The sequence below is a fragment of the Marmota marmota genome, unplaced genomic scaffold (assembly GCF_001458135.2).
Source record: "Marmota marmota marmota unplaced genomic scaffold, marMar, whole genome shotgun sequence".
NCBI lineage: Eukaryota > Metazoa > Chordata > Mammalia > Rodentia > Sciuridae > Marmota > Marmota marmota.
Window position 1 is genome coordinate 84781230 of NW_026000026.1, and position 17114 is coordinate 84798343.

Consider the following 17114-nt stretch of genomic DNA (forward strand, 5'->3'; position numbering starts at 1 on the left):
CTAAACTATAGGTAAGAAACCCTAGAAACCATAGACAAAATTCTGCTGTGTTAGCATACAGGTATATTTGTAGAGTCTTGGTTCTCAAAGGAAAAAGGAACCTAACTACTATGTGCAACTAACTAAAGAATGTTAATACATTCAAGATCATTGTACTGTCATGTGTAACTAATTAAAACAAATAAAAAATAGAAAAAAAGAATGTTAATACATAATAAATGATAACTTGATGTATGTTGTGTCTTCAAATTTCATTGAATTAAAAGAATAACTGTCAACAATAATAACTAACCTACTTGGAAAAGAAACTTCTTTGTTGCCTATAAAAGCATAGCAAAATAATTACTTAAGGAATAATTATAATGCATTATATTTCCTGGTATATTCATATATTAAATATTAATGACATGTTGAGAGTTTTGCCGGCTTTCTCATCATCATTCCAAGGTCATTACTTATGTCTCTATTCATACTTTATCCTTTTTCTCTTCTTATTCATGATGTGAATGACTGGAGCACATTCACTGTACTTTACAGCAGGTTGTACAAATCATGCTGTTGTTATGCTCCACATCCCTCTTCTCCTGCCTCTAGAGTCCAAGTCACTCACTTTGAATCCTGGGGCACAGGTGCACTTTCCAGTCACACTGTCACAGTCAGCCCCATTTTGGCAGCTGCAGATTTGTTGGCAAGCTTCCCCGTAGAATCCAGGAGAGCATGTCTCATTACAGTAGAGTCCCGACCAGCCCGGCTTGCAGACACACTCTCCAGACATGGGGTGACAGCTGAAAGACGTGGATAAAAGAAACAAATCACTCTGGGGTAAACATGACACCCAAGGCCCATGCAAATGTTGCTTTAGCCATGATCACTAAAGGATGTGTGGGTAATTCCATGCACACTAATTTAAACTTCATTTCCAGGCTTGGTGTGATGTAATTAATTGGCTGAAACCTAATTGATACTGCAGAAATGTATGAAATCAACATCATGCTCTAGAATGATGACTATTACAACTCCATCTGTTCATCTGAAATTCTTTAAAGTTTCTAAAATTGAATGCAACAATTCAATAAGAAGCCATCTCTATGAGAAACACTGAAGAACTCCATCCCAATGACAATATCTCATCAGTTAACCAGTGTGAAGTCCAAGGATCTCCAGAAACCGTGGCCTTGTGAATCTGTTTTCCCACTCAGCTCCCTCTACCTGATAGCAGAGCAGCTGTTGCTACCTGAAACAGCAGCCACATTGCCGGGCCAGGCGGCCAGCTGCTGCTCCAGAGCAAATGGACACATCAGCTGTGCTAAGATGCACGTGGACGTGAGTCTGACACAATAGAGCAGTCTGTGGCACACTGGACCAAAACACATGTGCTTCCCCCCAGAAGAAAACCTTAACAGTCACACTAGCTCTGTGGACAACTGGAAGCCTGTTCAAAGACGATCTTCCTCCCCTGACGGAACTCAAGCCCTTCCTTTAATTAAGGCAAATTGCAAAGTCCTGAGTGGCATCCAGAATTTGCTAAATGACCTCTCATCACAGGACTGCTCATGGACTCTTTACTCCTGGAAAGAATGATGGCCTAGAAGGGGTGAAGGCTGAGGATGTAATTCCACTTCTTGCACTGCCTCAGTAACCTTAGTGAAGGCACACACCTCCCCTGGCCCAATGACTCATCTGTCAAACAAGGGTCTCAGCCACAACCCATAATCTCATGTTCTACTTTTATTTTTCTCCTCCTCCTCCTCCTCCTCCTCCTCCTTCTTCAGAAAAAGCCTATAGGTTGGATGGTTTCATCCTAAATTTCAGAAATTTGTTTAAATTTTAGACCCCCCTTCAACTAAAGGCCCATAGGCATAAACCTGGGCATCCATCATAAACATCCTCATAAAATATGGCCTAAAGAAACATTCAAAAGCAATTCTGTAATTGAGATGCTTTCTTGGGAGTAGAAAAAGTTCATCACTGGAACTTATCCATTCCAACGCCAAAATGCATTTTGAATCTATCCACATCTCTTCCTCTTTAATGTCACTATTCTACTCCATGCCAGTGCCAGACCTCCCCAGCTTCTGATCAGCCCAATATCCTTTCTCCCTGCTGCACACAGACTCATTCCCTAAACAGGAAAACATGTCATTCTCCTGAAAACTCTTCAAAGTTTCACTTAGAACAAGATCCACATGGTTTAATACAGCTAGTGTAACTATTTAATTATTGTTTAAACCAGGACATTTTAAAGAGTGAATAGGGAGCTCAGACTTATATAACGTCCTGTCAAAACAGATACATGGTCCCCTAAATATAGCCGTGACACTCAGCATCAGGCCACTGTCTCTTCTCCACCTCTCCTTTCATCATTGTTCCCTCTTTATTACTATGTTTGACCACACTAGGTTCCTTTTAGCTTATAAAAGCATCAAGTATTGTCAACTTAAGGACCTCCCATGGGATAGTCTGTTTTGCTGGAAGGGAATTTCCCTACTCTTTGCCTATCTCTCTCCACCTTGTCCTGCCAGGTTCAGCTTACACATCTCTTCTTCAAAGAGGTCTGCTCCAACCATCATCACCCCCACCCCCACCCAAAATTTTAATGAAGTCCCTCTGGTTCTTCTCTTTTATTGCACTCTGATCTTTCTCTTCATCTCCCTTTTACACAATTTGTAATCTTATGTTTACTTTTACAACTTCCTTCCCCTCTACAATATGAGTTCTATGAGGGCAAGAATTCAGTCTATTTTTCTCCCTGTCCTCAGCATACCATAAAGTCTGAGTGAATAAATGAAAATGAAAGTTGATGTATAGCAGATCTGACTTCAGATCTAACTTTCAGACACAGATCTGCTTCTCTCTGACATCTCTGCCATTGAGCAATGCTAAATAATAATCAACGTACCTGCATATAAAGTGAGGCTTCCCCTAAAGTTAGTATTAAAAGGAATTGCTACTTATTGTAGAACACACTTCTGTGGTATCTATGATGATACTATATGTGAATGCACAGACCAGCAGCTACTATTTATGGAGCTCTGAATGGGTGCCACTCTGATAAACACTCCATGTGCATTATTTAATCCCATTCTCGTGACTGAAATAATAATTTGGGAATAAAGAGTGAGAGAGAGACTGGTTCTCAACGGAAGTGCCCATGAATCACTGAAATTCAGATAGGGCCTATAAACACCTGCAACTCCTGAGTGACATGCCTTTGTAATATGAGGGCAATCTGCAAAAATAGGGAAAACTGGTGTGAAATTGTAGAGCTCTTCCCTGGCGTCACCTCTAAACCAGCTCCTAGCAACTCTATAAATGTGAATACTCACACCAGTAGGTTGCTGTCTCTTCCTCTGCAGATGGGTCTGCATTCTCCTTTGAATATGTATTCCTTGCTTTACCCAAAAGGTATCTCTTGAGATTGTTCCCATTCTCCCTTAAATATGTGTCTACTGTCCTAAAGAAAGCTCTGTCTATGCCTTTGACTGGCCCATGCTGAATTCTTTCTTGTCGGGAATGCCAAGAACCCCCCTGGCCCTAAGTCAAGTTTCTCCTTTTCTCCAGGAACTCCTCGGACCCTCCTTCAGACACATCTTTTCTCCGGGGACATAATGCATGATCCCATTTTATAAACAAGGAAATAGAGGCCTAGAAAGTGTAAGATTTGTTCAAACAGGTAGTGACAGAATCAAATTTAAACTCAGGTTTGTTCGGTTTTTATACCAAAGAAAGCAAGTTCACTAGCAGCCTGCATGGGGAACTAGATATGAAAGAGAATAGCTAAAGTTCTGGCTTTTGCACTGATAAGAGGTCATCAGCCCCTGCAAGCAAACACAGACAAATTTAAATTTACTTCAATAAGGCCCTACATTTAAAAAGAGGAACAGAAAATATTTCAAGTGATGGATTAGGTAGTTTACCTTATACTATAAAAAAGGACATTTTTGGTGAGAAACATTGGTTTACATTCACAACTTAGGCATAAATATTAAACAAAATAGATAATATGGGGACAGAGAATTGAACTGAGGGAGAGGCAGACAGAGAAATTGATATTCAATGCCCCCCAGTGAGTAGGAATGCAGCACACTGGTTCTCAGATTGATTGACACCAAAATTAGTATTCTGCAATTTGTAATTAGATGTAGGAAGCCAGAGCACTTTGGAGGCATTTGATGTGTTCTCATGCAGGCAGCTTAATTGGTAATGAGATTTACCTGTTTATGTAGGAGCAGCAGACTAGAGGTTGAAGGGTGATACACTCAATATCTGTTTTCCATCTAAAGAACAGATTGCTTTGCGTATATAAAAATAGGATTATACACATAGGGGAATATTTGTCATTTCATATACAGATATAACTTAATACACATTTTCTAGTAAGTTTTCAATTTAATAGCTAAATTATAGCAAGAGTCCTAGTATTAGACTGTATAATCCTGGCTTAAACAGAATGAGTCATTGAACTTCCTTTAATTCACTTCCTTAGATGTTATTAATGCTCAAAGGCAATGGCAATTAGGTGGCATTTACTAAGAGGCACATCCTGATTGCCAATGGCTATTGAATGTCCTTATTAACAAGAGCTAATATACATATCCCACAAGGCTTTTGATTAAATATCAAATTTTATTTTATTGTTAAAAATCATTTCCACCACAAAAGTTAGTTTTAAGTTGAAAAGTCACAGTGAAATGTCTTCAGGTTCAACAATAGTGCTAAAATTCAAAGTAGCAATATTAGTTATAAATACATTCAAAGTCATTTCAGTTTTATAATTGATTGCAAAATAAAAATAGTTACAAGTTTTTTGTAACTTCTTCCATCAAGAGGTGGAGCATATTGAATTTGGACTTGCTTTGTCTTATAAACAAACATTAGCACACATAACAAAACCAAGGCTTGAAATATGTTTGCATGTTGGTGCTTGCCCTGTCTAGTGCTGTTTTTAGAAGCCAGTCATGATGTAGAAAAGCCCTGCTAGATGCTGGAGATGTATGGATCAGTCACTGCAATCACCCAGCCAAATGTCAGACATGTGAGTAAGAATATCCAGGATCAATCAGCTTCCAGTCATCCTGCCAGCTGCAGGGGCACCAGCAGAAGAACCACAAAGCTGAGCTCAGTCCAAATAGCCAATCAGAAAATCATCAGCAAATGTTGTTTTGTGCTAAGTTTAGGGAGTTTGTTTTTTTACGACGCAGCAAAAGCTAATCAATACAAACCCCTACCCAAGTATATGGCCACAATATATATCAATATGTAGATTCATAGAAATCAAAATTTACCTAAATAAAAAATTTTAAAAAAAAGGAAAAAAAATTACCTAAAGACAATGTAAAGTATTAATTTAAATTGCATTAGTTTTCTCAATAGTTATAATGAAAGGCTTTAGGATAAATATATATCATGAATTATGTAACAGCACAGCTCAGCTTGCTTGATTAAGTGGTAAGTGAACAAGTTAGACTTTCAATTAAAACAAGAATTTCATGCCTTTGGTTTGAAGGGAACTTGTTTGTGTTTCCAAGAATTTTAAATGGAAGTTCAACATATAAGGAATTAGCAAGGGCTCAAGATAGAGCTCTGTGGAAGAGTGCTTGCCTAGCATGGTGTGAGACCCTTTGTTAAATCCCTAGAACCACAAGAAAAAGAACTAATGAATAGTCAAGATACAAGAATTAACGAATGGCTACAACTGTGAGTTCAAAAAAATAGAACGATATAATCAATATTCAATGTGTCTTAATAGAAATGTGTAAAAGCTAATCTTCAAAAACAGCTTTCATGATTTAGGGAAAAAATAGACTTTTAAAATCTTCTATTTTATACACATTATTAGACAGATTTTCATGTTGTTTGATCTATATGATTGTAGATAATCTCACACACTTTGTTAAAGCAAACATACTTAGTTACACATGACCTGTGTCACAATTATCACAGGATTGGCATCAATCAAATAACTCTCCACCTGCATCTTGCCACTATCAATATTATCTCGGTTTCTCCAACTGTTCTCATAGCAGAGCTCTTTCTTTCTATAGGTTTATTGTTCTATATGCTTCAGCTGTATCTACATACAGCAAAGCACACTAGACAATGCTCTTGGCTAATACTACAGGACACTTACCTCTCACTGCAACAAATCTTATACTGTAGGAAAGGAAGTCAAACTTATGACTTTTCTCTAATCCAATTACCTTCTTAAATATTACCCTCCCAAATGTTTACCTAAGCCTGTCATGTAAAGAATGACAACATTTTCCAATGAGCAAAACCAGAAGTTGATTAATGCGGCTTACAAAAAGTTATTTGAATCACATTAAGAATACAATTCTTTGATATGTCACACTTAAACATATTCTACCATAAACACACACACACACACACACACACACACACACTACAAGGGTTTTGTTGTTGTTGTTGTTATTGCTTGGTTTTTGTTTTTGGTTCCTAACAATGGATTAAAGAAGAGAGACTGTCCACATATTTCTGTTTACTTTTAACTCTTGTGCATTTGGGATTCCATGCAGCCATGAGTTTTCTTCAGTTAATAAATGAAGCAACATCTGTGCTGAATGCAAATAAAAGTAATTCTAGTAACATCTGAACTTCTATATAATGTACTACATTCCAGTCACATGCAGCTTTTCCAGAAGTCTGCAAACAAGGCCCCAAATTCTAAGTTATGTGTTTCTGGTCCTTAGAGGAAGAAAAAGAAGAGAATTGGTGGGGAGATATTTTCAGGGGCAGACTAGATATAGTAGGGTGAGTGGGTTTGTGGTTTCCTGTTCTAAAATTCTTCAAGAGATTTTTGAGCTAACAGACCCCTGTGGGTTGTGTGTCAAAGTAATCAATCCTGGAAAGGTATTTCCCAGGTGACAACCACATGTGAAACACTTGCAAAAAATTTCTACACTCCCACTTCCTCTCTATAGCCCCTTTTGCTTGCATAGATTTGTTGTTAAGGAAAAGATGTTGCACTGAGATTGGGTTTATGATCTTTTGCATCCTAACCTTGGCATAAGCCCTTGTTCCTCCACTGAATCTTTGCTTCTAAGGGCATGTCACAGAATTCCTCTCTCAGGGAAGAGTTCTACTAATCTCAGCAAATTTAATTTTTGCCAGTGGCCATTAATAGATAAAAGAATTTAATGTCTACCAATGGCCATCTAACAATTTTAGTACTTCTGACATGGGTCATCAATCACTAAGTGAAAACGTTCTCCTTGGATTTGTTAATTCCTACCCAGGACAACCCAGAGGCAGGAAAGGTCTTAGGGTGCCAAACTCTATCAATCCCTGTTTCCAAATCCTGGACAACTAAATTTAAAACTTTGAGAGGACACATTCTTCCAGGGGCAGCCAACACTCACCTGTGAGTGTTGTCCAGATGGCAGGGACATCGCTTGTCGCATTTAATGCCATAGAGCCCCTCTGGACACAGGCGAGCCTCACAGAGCTCACCAGCAAAGCCGGCTTCACAGAGGCATGCGCCACTCACATGGTAACACTTCCCTCCATTGACACACCGGCAGGTCTCAGCACAGCGAACCCCATAGGTTCCAACAGGACACTCGTCCTGACACCTATCAAGCAAGAAATGGGGACAGTAGATAGATTAGTCAGTGCCAGGTGAAAATAAAAGAGTCGTCTCATGGTCATGTGTCTCATGTGCAGAAGCACACCACTGGAATCCCAGCAACTCTGAAGGCTGAGACGGAAGGATTGCAAATTCAAGGCCAGCCTCAGCAATTTAGTGAGACCCTGTCTCAAAATAAAAATTTGAATATGCATTGGGGATGTAGTTCAGTGATATAGTGCCTCTGGGTTTAATCCCAATACTGGGGTGGGCAGAGGGAGTATCCATTCAAAATGGTTTTATGATGTAAAAATTAAAATTGCTTTTTGAACTTATATAGCAATTCTCCCATTATAGGTAGAAAAGCATTGAGGTGAATTACTCCGCCACACAGTAGTGACAACAGTATGACTGTTGAACGAAGAAATAAACCAAAGCAAAATAAAATGATGAGCTCAGGACATGAAGCAGGTTTCATACTTAATGCTTGCCAAAGGCATACATAGTACTTTAGTAGGTACCAAAAAAGGGAGAAAAGCAATCGCCCAAATGTTAGTCACAGTCCATAATTAAGAAATTTAAAAGCATGCGGCCTCTGTTCCCAAGGGGGGGTGGAAACTTGATAGCAAATTTGATAGTAAATTTTAATTCTCTTGGCTTTCTGTGTAGAAAAAAAAAAAGAAATTAATTTTTAACTTGAACGGTGTCTCCACTCTCTTCAAAGTTGAATCACTGTATCTCATTTAGAAAGCTAAGTAACTCATGAAGATGCCCTTTTTAAGTTTGGGGAATTCTGAGCTCAGGTGTCCTCTATTCCAACCTGGGAAGCCCAGCCAGGAGATCATAGGGAGGCTTGGAGTTTCCTAACAATATTTTTGGCAAGTGGGATATTGTCCTCTGTTATGAAGAAGGGCTGCCAAAGGTCAAGGAAAAAAATATCAGACCTCAAAACTTTACTTCATTGTTTTTGTTTGTTTGTTTGTTTAATGGCATTGGAGCGCCATCCTGGTGGAAGGACTCACTGTAGGTAAGGTGAGTGAGATGGGAAGCTAAGTTGCTGGAGGAAACCATGACAGAAAAGAGAAAATTATTCATCGCTGCTCCACAGAAAGTGCCAGTGGCTCTTGGGTTAGCCAAGTTTCCTCTTGGCGAGATGAGGTGACGGTGACGGGGCTCTCCACAACAGAAGGAGAGCTCTCTGCCAAGGGAGAGGGAGACAGGGTTTCATCTAGCTGAGCATTCACCACAAGGAGGGTACACTTTGTCTCAGCAGCCACTTTCCATGTGGCTCTCAGGTCATGCGAGACCCAGAGTCAAAATGTAGGTCAGCATTGCATTTTTCAGATCCGTATAATGCGAGCAACAAACCATGATAACAAATTCCAGAATGCTGGAAAGAAACAGTAAAGAAACATTCTCAAAACAGCCTTTCTACAAGGTTTCTCACATCCTGAACAGGGTATGATTGCTAGAACCACGATTCTCAGAGCAGAGGACGAATGTTGGGAATTCTCTGGTTACCTCTGGCTCTAGCATATATTGAATGTGATGGAGACAAGGAAAAGGGCCTCCTCTTGTAAGTTTGGCTTTGTTGGTTCTAGACATCTTTAGGTACACCTGTCAACAGTTAAAGTCTTCACTCCTAGACCCTTAGAGAAGTTCTGGAGAAACTGAGCTAATACTTGGCGTAAAATCCAAAGTATTCTTTAGAGTTACACACGAGTACACCTATTTTTAGATCAGAGGGTGTTTTGTTTTGTTTTTTCTTGTACTGAGGATTGAACCCAGGGGTGCTCAACCACTCAGTCACATCCCTCGCCCTTTTTATTTTTCACCTAGAGACAGGATTTCACTAAGTTGCTAAGGACCTCGCTAAATTGCCAAGGCTGGCTTTGAACTTGCGATTCTCCTGTCTCAGCCTCCCAAGCGGCTGGGATTATATGTGTGCGCCACTGCTCCAGGCTTTCGAAGGTTCTCATTATTTTTAACATGTAAGGAATTTTAATGAGCCAAGTCATCTAGTTTATTCCTTAAAGATATAAACTGTAAAGAAAGAAATATTGAGATTCAGTGCTGTGACCCCATCAGGGTTTCCACTGAAAGCTGGCAAAACAACTTGACAACCTGTTGGGTTTTATTTCCTTGCAAATCAGTAACAAAAGGAGAAAGATAAACAATGTGAAATAATATTGCTTTCTCTTCTTACATGGATTTGAAGACAAACCAAAATATTAAGCTTTGGATTATCTGCATGACTCCAGCTTTGTTTAAAAAAAAAAAAAGCACAGTTCTAGAAGTGGTTGAAAGTGGTAAAGATAGAAAGCCTGAAAAGTATCTGCCACCAAATTACAGGGAACCAGTGTGCATATTTTATCATATCTTGGCAGAGATTTCCTTTTCTCTGGGAAAAAAATGCATAATAACAGGTTCTGACCCATATTTATGTTTTCATTCTGTAATTAAACACACTACTAATTTGTATTATAAATACATAACACAGTCATTTGAATTTTACTTTCGAAAGCAGCCATCATGTCAACTTGGTTCTTTTTTTTTTTTTTTTTTTTGGTCAGTCTGTACTTGTGACAGCATCTGTTAATAATACTCAGGCTATCTACCACACCAAGATGGCGGGAGGTCTTTCTAGAAGTAGACACTTTCCATCTTTTAAAAACTTACTATTTTAATTGCACCAATTCAAAGGGCACAGTATAATAATCCTATACATGTATATGGGACTTTTTTCATAATGAAAATAAACATAATCGTGGAGTAGCATTTCTGAATGGTTCCTTTATCTTAAGCTCAACATGTTTTAAGGCCTTCATACTGCTCTTGTGGCCCCAAACAGAATGAGAAAAACTCTCTCAGGAAACAATGAAAAGGGGAATACATTTTCTTAAGAGAAATGAAAGAGAACTAATAAATACTGACCAAAATGGAAATATAGAAATTTTTGATATCTACTTTTATTTATCCCAACTAATGCCCTGGAATTGGGAAGGATGAATAAGCACTCAGTAGAATTACACTAATAAAACATTACACTAATTCCCAAACCAGTGGAATCCCGGACTTGTATCAAAGTCATTTTGATAATTATGTCACATCTCATTGTAACTTGAAAGGAAGGAAGTGAGTTTGTGTGAGGGGTGGCAGATCCTCCTTCCTCCCTTGTCCTTTTGAGCACACTTCTCCCGAGAGTGACCAGAATAGTTGGCACAATCATAATTTAGTGTGAGAGAATCATGTTCCTCGTTTAACCTAGACTTAGAGGGTCAGATGCCTGCCTTTCTGACATCTGGAACTGCTGCTCCGGGAGAACATCAAAAGCTCTGGGAAGGAGCCAACTCTTCCATAGTTATAGTGACAGGAAAGAGCTCCTCCACTGAAGACCAATGTTCCCTGATGCCTGGCTTCCATGTCTGACTACCTCCTTTCATCCACATTTATCTTCATGTTTAGGGTCAAGCAGAACAGGCTTGGCAGAACTGCCTTGGGGCTCTACCTTAACAGAGTCCGTTATTGAATCACAGATTCCTTCATCCATCCAATCCTTACTAAGCACCCATTATGTGCCTATGTGATTGCTAGGGTATCAAAGGCCAGGGGAATTCTGTGATAAAACCATTAACATGAGGCACACTTTCTTAACATCTTCAGAAGAACTTCTGGGAGGATCTGCAAACATCCTCTCCTTCACTCTTAATTGACTCCCCCACCTTACATTCCCTCACCACAATATCCTCCCGACTTTTCCGCAAACCCCAAAGACTCCATTTGGGTATGCCCCATGCAGCTCTACCAACTGCAAGGTGCCTGTTTGGCGGTATTTTGCTTCCCTGTGGCTAGGAGCCTGTCCCCACATCCTGAGAATGCTTTGCTGGCCACTGCCTGTGGTGGGATCTGCCCCCAGAGCAGCAGCCATCTGTCCTAACCTCAGTGGTCAAGTTACACTGACTTCTCAAGTCAAGCCCCTTGAGGTCTCCTCCCCCACACCTCCTGCCACAAACTGCCCCACAGCCACTCATTGTTTTTCTTTCACAATGACAAATATGCTTGTTGTCATTTGGTGGGTATGTATGTTCACTCTAGAACCCAGATGGGGGTAGCCATTGAAAACAGGAATCACACCATCATCAGCCTTGGTGCCTTAGAAAACAGTAGTTATAAGAGCAATAATTCAAGAAGCAAGCTCTGTCATTATTCCTTTCTCTCTAACTTTTGTCTTCCTTGCTTTTAAAATTTACCTAACAGTTAGCTGTTACTTCCTTCCCCTATATTCCAAATGAGTGTGAGCTCACTGGTTTTGTATGTGTATTGTTTTCTCTTGTCTTTAATTTTAAATTTAAATCCTTAAAGGACAATAAAACAGTTACATTGAAATTTTTAATGACCAAGAAATGTGACATAAAATATTACTTAGGGTTCAGCTTGGTCTTGTGTCCTCCCTCATTTTTCTATAATAAAATGTTACCCAGGTCCAGAAATTACCTAACAACTTCATCTGCCTAAAATATTTCCTAGAACTAGGCTATTGGTCACAAAAACACATTCTGAGTAGACCAATTACATGTTATCAAATAACTATGTACTAGATGTCAATAATTCATAACATCAAATAATTAAAGGAAACATATAATTTATACTAACAAAAGATTTTTTAAAAGCTTTTAATAAAATTAAGTTGATACTACTAGCAAAAATACTTAACAAAAATAGGGACTAAGGAAAAAAAAAGTATGTAAGCACAAAGAAGACAATTTACTAACAACCAATAGCAAACATGCAATTACACCGAAGCCATTTCCAGTAAAATTAGGAAGAAGATGAGAATTCCCAAGTTGACCCTGATTTGTCAATGCTAATTCAGAGGCTCAAATTCATGCAATAATTCCAGAAAATGAAATGAATCACTCTAAATATTGAAAAAGGCCAACTTAATCTGCAGATGACCGAATTGTACAACTAAATAATTTTAGTGTTTTAATAACATTAAAATTAATTTAGAAGTTTGGCAGGGTGACTAAATTATAAAGTAAACGTTCACAAGTGTTTTTCTTTATCTAGAAATATTCAATTAAAAACTGAATTGGAATTTTTAAAAATTATACAGTTCTTAGAAATATATTTAATCAGAAATTTCAGAGTGTATGTGGGAAGGGAAAAAAACAAATAAACCCTACTTATTAAAAAAGTCATAAAATAGAATGTTAGAAAAAAAGAGGGTGGAGAGAGGCAAAAGAGATTTTTAATTCACAGGCATCACAAAACCCGTGACAGCTAATTTTATACAGTTCACAGACATAATTTAATTATAACAACAACTGTATGTATCAACTGCAGGACTGTCCTGAGGCCTGAAGGCTTTAATGTACTAACTTCTAATTTCATTCTCATGATACCCTTAGGGTAAAGTATGATTACGACTTGAACATTACAGATAGAATCATTTCCAAGGACACACTGGCCTAAACCCAGGTTCCAAAACCTTTTGTTCTTAATCATTATACCCTTCTGTCTGTCGAGTCTTTTCTCCAATTTACATACATATCCGATAAGCTTGAGTTCCCAGTCTTCCAGGATAAAACAGATCAAGAGCAAATCAGAAGTAGGGTGAGCAAAACCCTGAGGTAACAGTTTAGCACCTACACAGGAAATGACAAACCATGGTGCAAGAAACACCTGAGCTAGCCCTTGCTCCTATTTCATGTGGGTCAGAGAACCCTGGAGTCCCAGGGGTCTTACTCTATCACCACCACATGGTATCACATAGTATGATGACTAATATTCTTACCAGAATGGTATGTCTTAGGAAGGTAAACTTTATGCTTTTTAAAGGTACCTAAGTATACATCCCATTTTTAAATCAATTGATCCAAAAATACTTAAAATGTAAATGGCATCCTAAACGCTCAATTTTTCAGAACAACACATTCATCTTGAGTTCTGAATAGCTGATATTTTATGATCTCTCTCTCTCTCTCTCTCTCCTCTCTCTCTCCTTTCTCCATGATATTTCTCTCCGGGTTTCATTGTTATTGTTATTTTGTTTTGTTTTGTACTAGAGATTGATCCCAGGGGTGCTTTACCACTGAGCAACTTTTTACTTTTAATTTTGAAACAGGGTCCCCCCTAAGTTGATGAGGTTGACCTCAAACTTGTGATCATCCTCCCTCAGCCTCCCGAGTCACTGGGATTATAGTCACGAGCCACCAAGCCCAACTTCTCCATTATCTTCAGTTCATTAACTGTGATTCAGTTTCTGCATGTTGAATTAGGATAAAATCTTTCAAACACATGAATACTCAACAGATGCTTCTGGAATCTTATGTAACAGTTATAGACATATGGTTCTGAAGATGCTTCCCAGACACTCCAAACTTTTCCTCCATGCCATTATGAATAGTTGGAGAAATACAAGAGTGTCCCTTACCGTTCCCCTGTGTATCCTGGACTGCAATGACATTGGCCTGTGGCAGCATCACATGTCCCTCCGTTGTGGCACTGACATTCTTGGGAGCAGTTCTTTCCAAAGCGACCCTCAGGGCAAGGCTGACCACACACTGTGCCCTGTATTCAAAGAGACTTGGAAAATTAAATGGGCTTCCAGCCAGAGAAGGATGGAAGGAGGGAGAAGGAAAGAGAAGAAACAGAATGGGAAGGAAGGAGATAGGAACCGGGCTGCAAGAAAATTAAAGAATATTAAAACACATAAACTGATCATCATCTCATAAATGTTAGGAATTTTAAGTGGGCTTATTTACTTGGTAAGCTCAAATCTCAAGGTACATTGTAAGACAGCAGAATAGTAATCCTAAGAAAAATCCATATTTAAAACTGAAGCCTCAGATAAAGTTACGTCAAATTATTATGACAACCTAAGGAATTTATAAATCCTCCTAAGTGTTCTTCCTTGTGTCTTACATGCACAATAAGTCAACAATACTTATTGAGCATCCGTTACATAAAAGGCAACATCTGGTGCAAATGGAATATCCAAATGTTTTACCATATGTTCCAGAGAAAATACACATCCTCACTGGCTGTATTTCTTAAAATCTAACAAAACATAAGTCTGAAATTTTATGTACCTGAATTAACAGCCACATGGCATAAGAAATACTTGCACAGGAATGAACCTTGGCATTTATTTCAGAAGAAAAAAGCTTTTATTTTCAGTAGGTTCAATGGGTACTTCTGAGCCAAGATCAATAGGAAAGCTTATTCCCAGGAAGAAAAATTGAGAAAGTAAATTGGACATTTCTCCTTACCCTAGAGAATATCCATCTTGTCAAGTACAATCCTTGTATTTATTCCAAATCTGTTTGGATATGAGTAAGATACTATACTGAGAAGTCAAAGAAATACTCTAATATTTATACTCCACTTAGCTACATAACTTGGTCTTGTAGCTCCTAATTTCCTGGGGTTATAGCTGGTGAGAGTATTTATTGGAGTTATAATTAGAGTTAATACCATATCCCCCATAACAGGGATTTTTCAATGGTTTTAATGGTCAGAAGCTGCTTTGTCCTCTCTCTTTCTCTTAAAAAAAAAAAAAAAGGCAGACTGTGAACACTCTGAAATTGGAGCCTAGCAAACACCAGATGGTTTTGTAAATGTTTATTCTGGATAGCATAAGAAAATACATTTCCTCTAACTACTGGCTACCCACAAAGGCAGTTGGTGTGCTAATTAAGTCTCCTCTGGTGGTTTCTAGCTATCTACAAACAGGGAAAGTTCTCCTACAGACACTTGGAACCGAAAAATCCTTTGAGAGATGATTCAAATTAGTGCTTAACTGAGAATCATCTATGTGCTGGGCATAGTGCTAAGCACCGAAAATCAAAGAAAAGTTCACAATCCCTAATTGGTTCACAAACAGGTGTAAAAATCATTCTAATCCTTCTATTCTAACACAGCACACTATACTTAGTGTAAGGTGGAAACATGACTGAAGGACCATGCCGAGGGTGGAGGGTCTGCACACTGTGAGTGGGTGTGCTGGTGTAAATCCTCACTCGGGCCTAATCCTCACTACCCATCATGGTTCTACATAAGCTCCAGGGATGATGTTGAAATCTTGTTTATGAATAAGGACTAATGTGAGCCAGCAGCTTTAAGGGGGACATTATTTTTATTAGTTGAAATATATGTGTATGTAGGGATAATAGGAGTTATGTGCTTACCTTTGAAAGATACCTAAAATGATAGAACAAATAAAGTATAAAGTTGGAAGCCCAGCCACACACAGAGGAGTTCAAAGAAAGTTGTTAAGGGAGGCAGCCCAGAGCCTAGAGGAAGTGGTGGAGGGCAGGCTGGAGGGGACCCTGAGAGAGGGCCCACCTGTTCACCTGTGGGACACAATGCAAGGTTATGGTTACCACTATCCCACATCAAGACCACCCCAGCTGAAAAGAAAAAGCTCCAAATGTAGAAACACTTGAATATTGCGCCCTTTGTGCACATGTTGTTCATAATCAATACTCAATTTTCTCTTCTTCAAGATGAAGCAACCCCACAAACAGTATTTACACAAAAGTCCTAGGAGCAGAATGCCTGCAGTTTCTTATCCACAGAGCTCTTGGGACACTGACGCTCCAGCAAAATCCTTCCCTTGCCAAGAACCAGTGTTGGCAAAAGGCCAAATACAGGAGATGAAAGAATAGAAGGAGCCAAAGATAATCTAGCATTTCTACCTTGGACAACTGAGAAAAAAGTGGTGGGTTTCACTCAGATTTAAAAAAAATTTAGAGGTGGAGTAGCCTTAAGGAAGCCTTCATGGGCACATGACCAGTTTGAGTTTATTTTCATTAACTTTGCAGGGCCGGCTGGAATGAGCCCCATACTCCTCCAGGGGCTCCCCTCTTAACCTCATCCTCAGGCTCTCAGTGAAAGCCCCCTTTATTCTGACTCATTTCCTTATGAAGTTTCTCTACCCTGAGCTTCTAGAATCAGACTTGGTCTGGCCTATTCACCATTTCTGACCCTACCTGGGGTCTGATAGCCATGTATACTTGCCCCCGTGGTCTTGACATTTTGAACTCTCCAAGACGTTCCTTGGGAGTAGACTGCCAGTTCTCTGTTCTATGCCCACAATAAAGAAAATTTCCAATTATCAAGCCTCAGGTGTCTAACACGAGAGTGACAAATACACATCTGGGCTCAGGGCAGGGAGATCAAGATTTGGGGAAATCAGTATCTAATTTTTAAATTTTGGGTCTGTATGAGATTTTTGGAGAGGGTTCACAGTAAGAGAAGAAAGATAAGACTGAAATCTAGGAAATGCTGTAAATAAGTGGTATATAAAAGAAGGGGAACTAAGAGATCATTAGTAAGAGAAGTAGGAAGGGGAGGGTGAAAAGGTTAAGGAAGGAAGACGTGTGATCCACGAGTCAAAGCTCTGAGAAGTGAAGCAGGATGGGAACAGAAGAGTCCTCAGTGGATCTGGCAATTAAGAAGTCACTTGAGATCTTTGCAAGAACAAAGATCTTTGCAAGCTTCTGGGACCCTTGTCAATGATAGG

At 39.0% G+C, this 17114-nt stretch overlaps 1 protein-coding gene across 3 annotated transcripts in view; it reads right to left on the reverse strand.

The window, feature by feature from the left end:
* Window positions 1-17114, reverse strand: part of Megf10 (multiple EGF like domains 10) — a 162440-nt gene that overhangs the window by 37305 nt on the left and 108021 nt on the right. For 2 of the 3 annotated variants that reach the window (XM_015486552.2, XM_048811820.1), the window contains exons 8-10: window positions 14022-14158; window positions 7380-7592; window positions 611-785 (exon numbers count right to left, since the gene is read on the reverse strand). In XM_015486552.2, coding sequence (XP_015342038.1) covers window positions 611-785; window positions 7380-7592; window positions 14022-14158 — 525 coding nt within the window. The remainder of the gene's footprint in view (window positions 1-610; window positions 786-7379; window positions 7593-14021; window positions 14159-17114) is intronic. The other variant, XM_048811821.1, reaches the window with a different exon arrangement.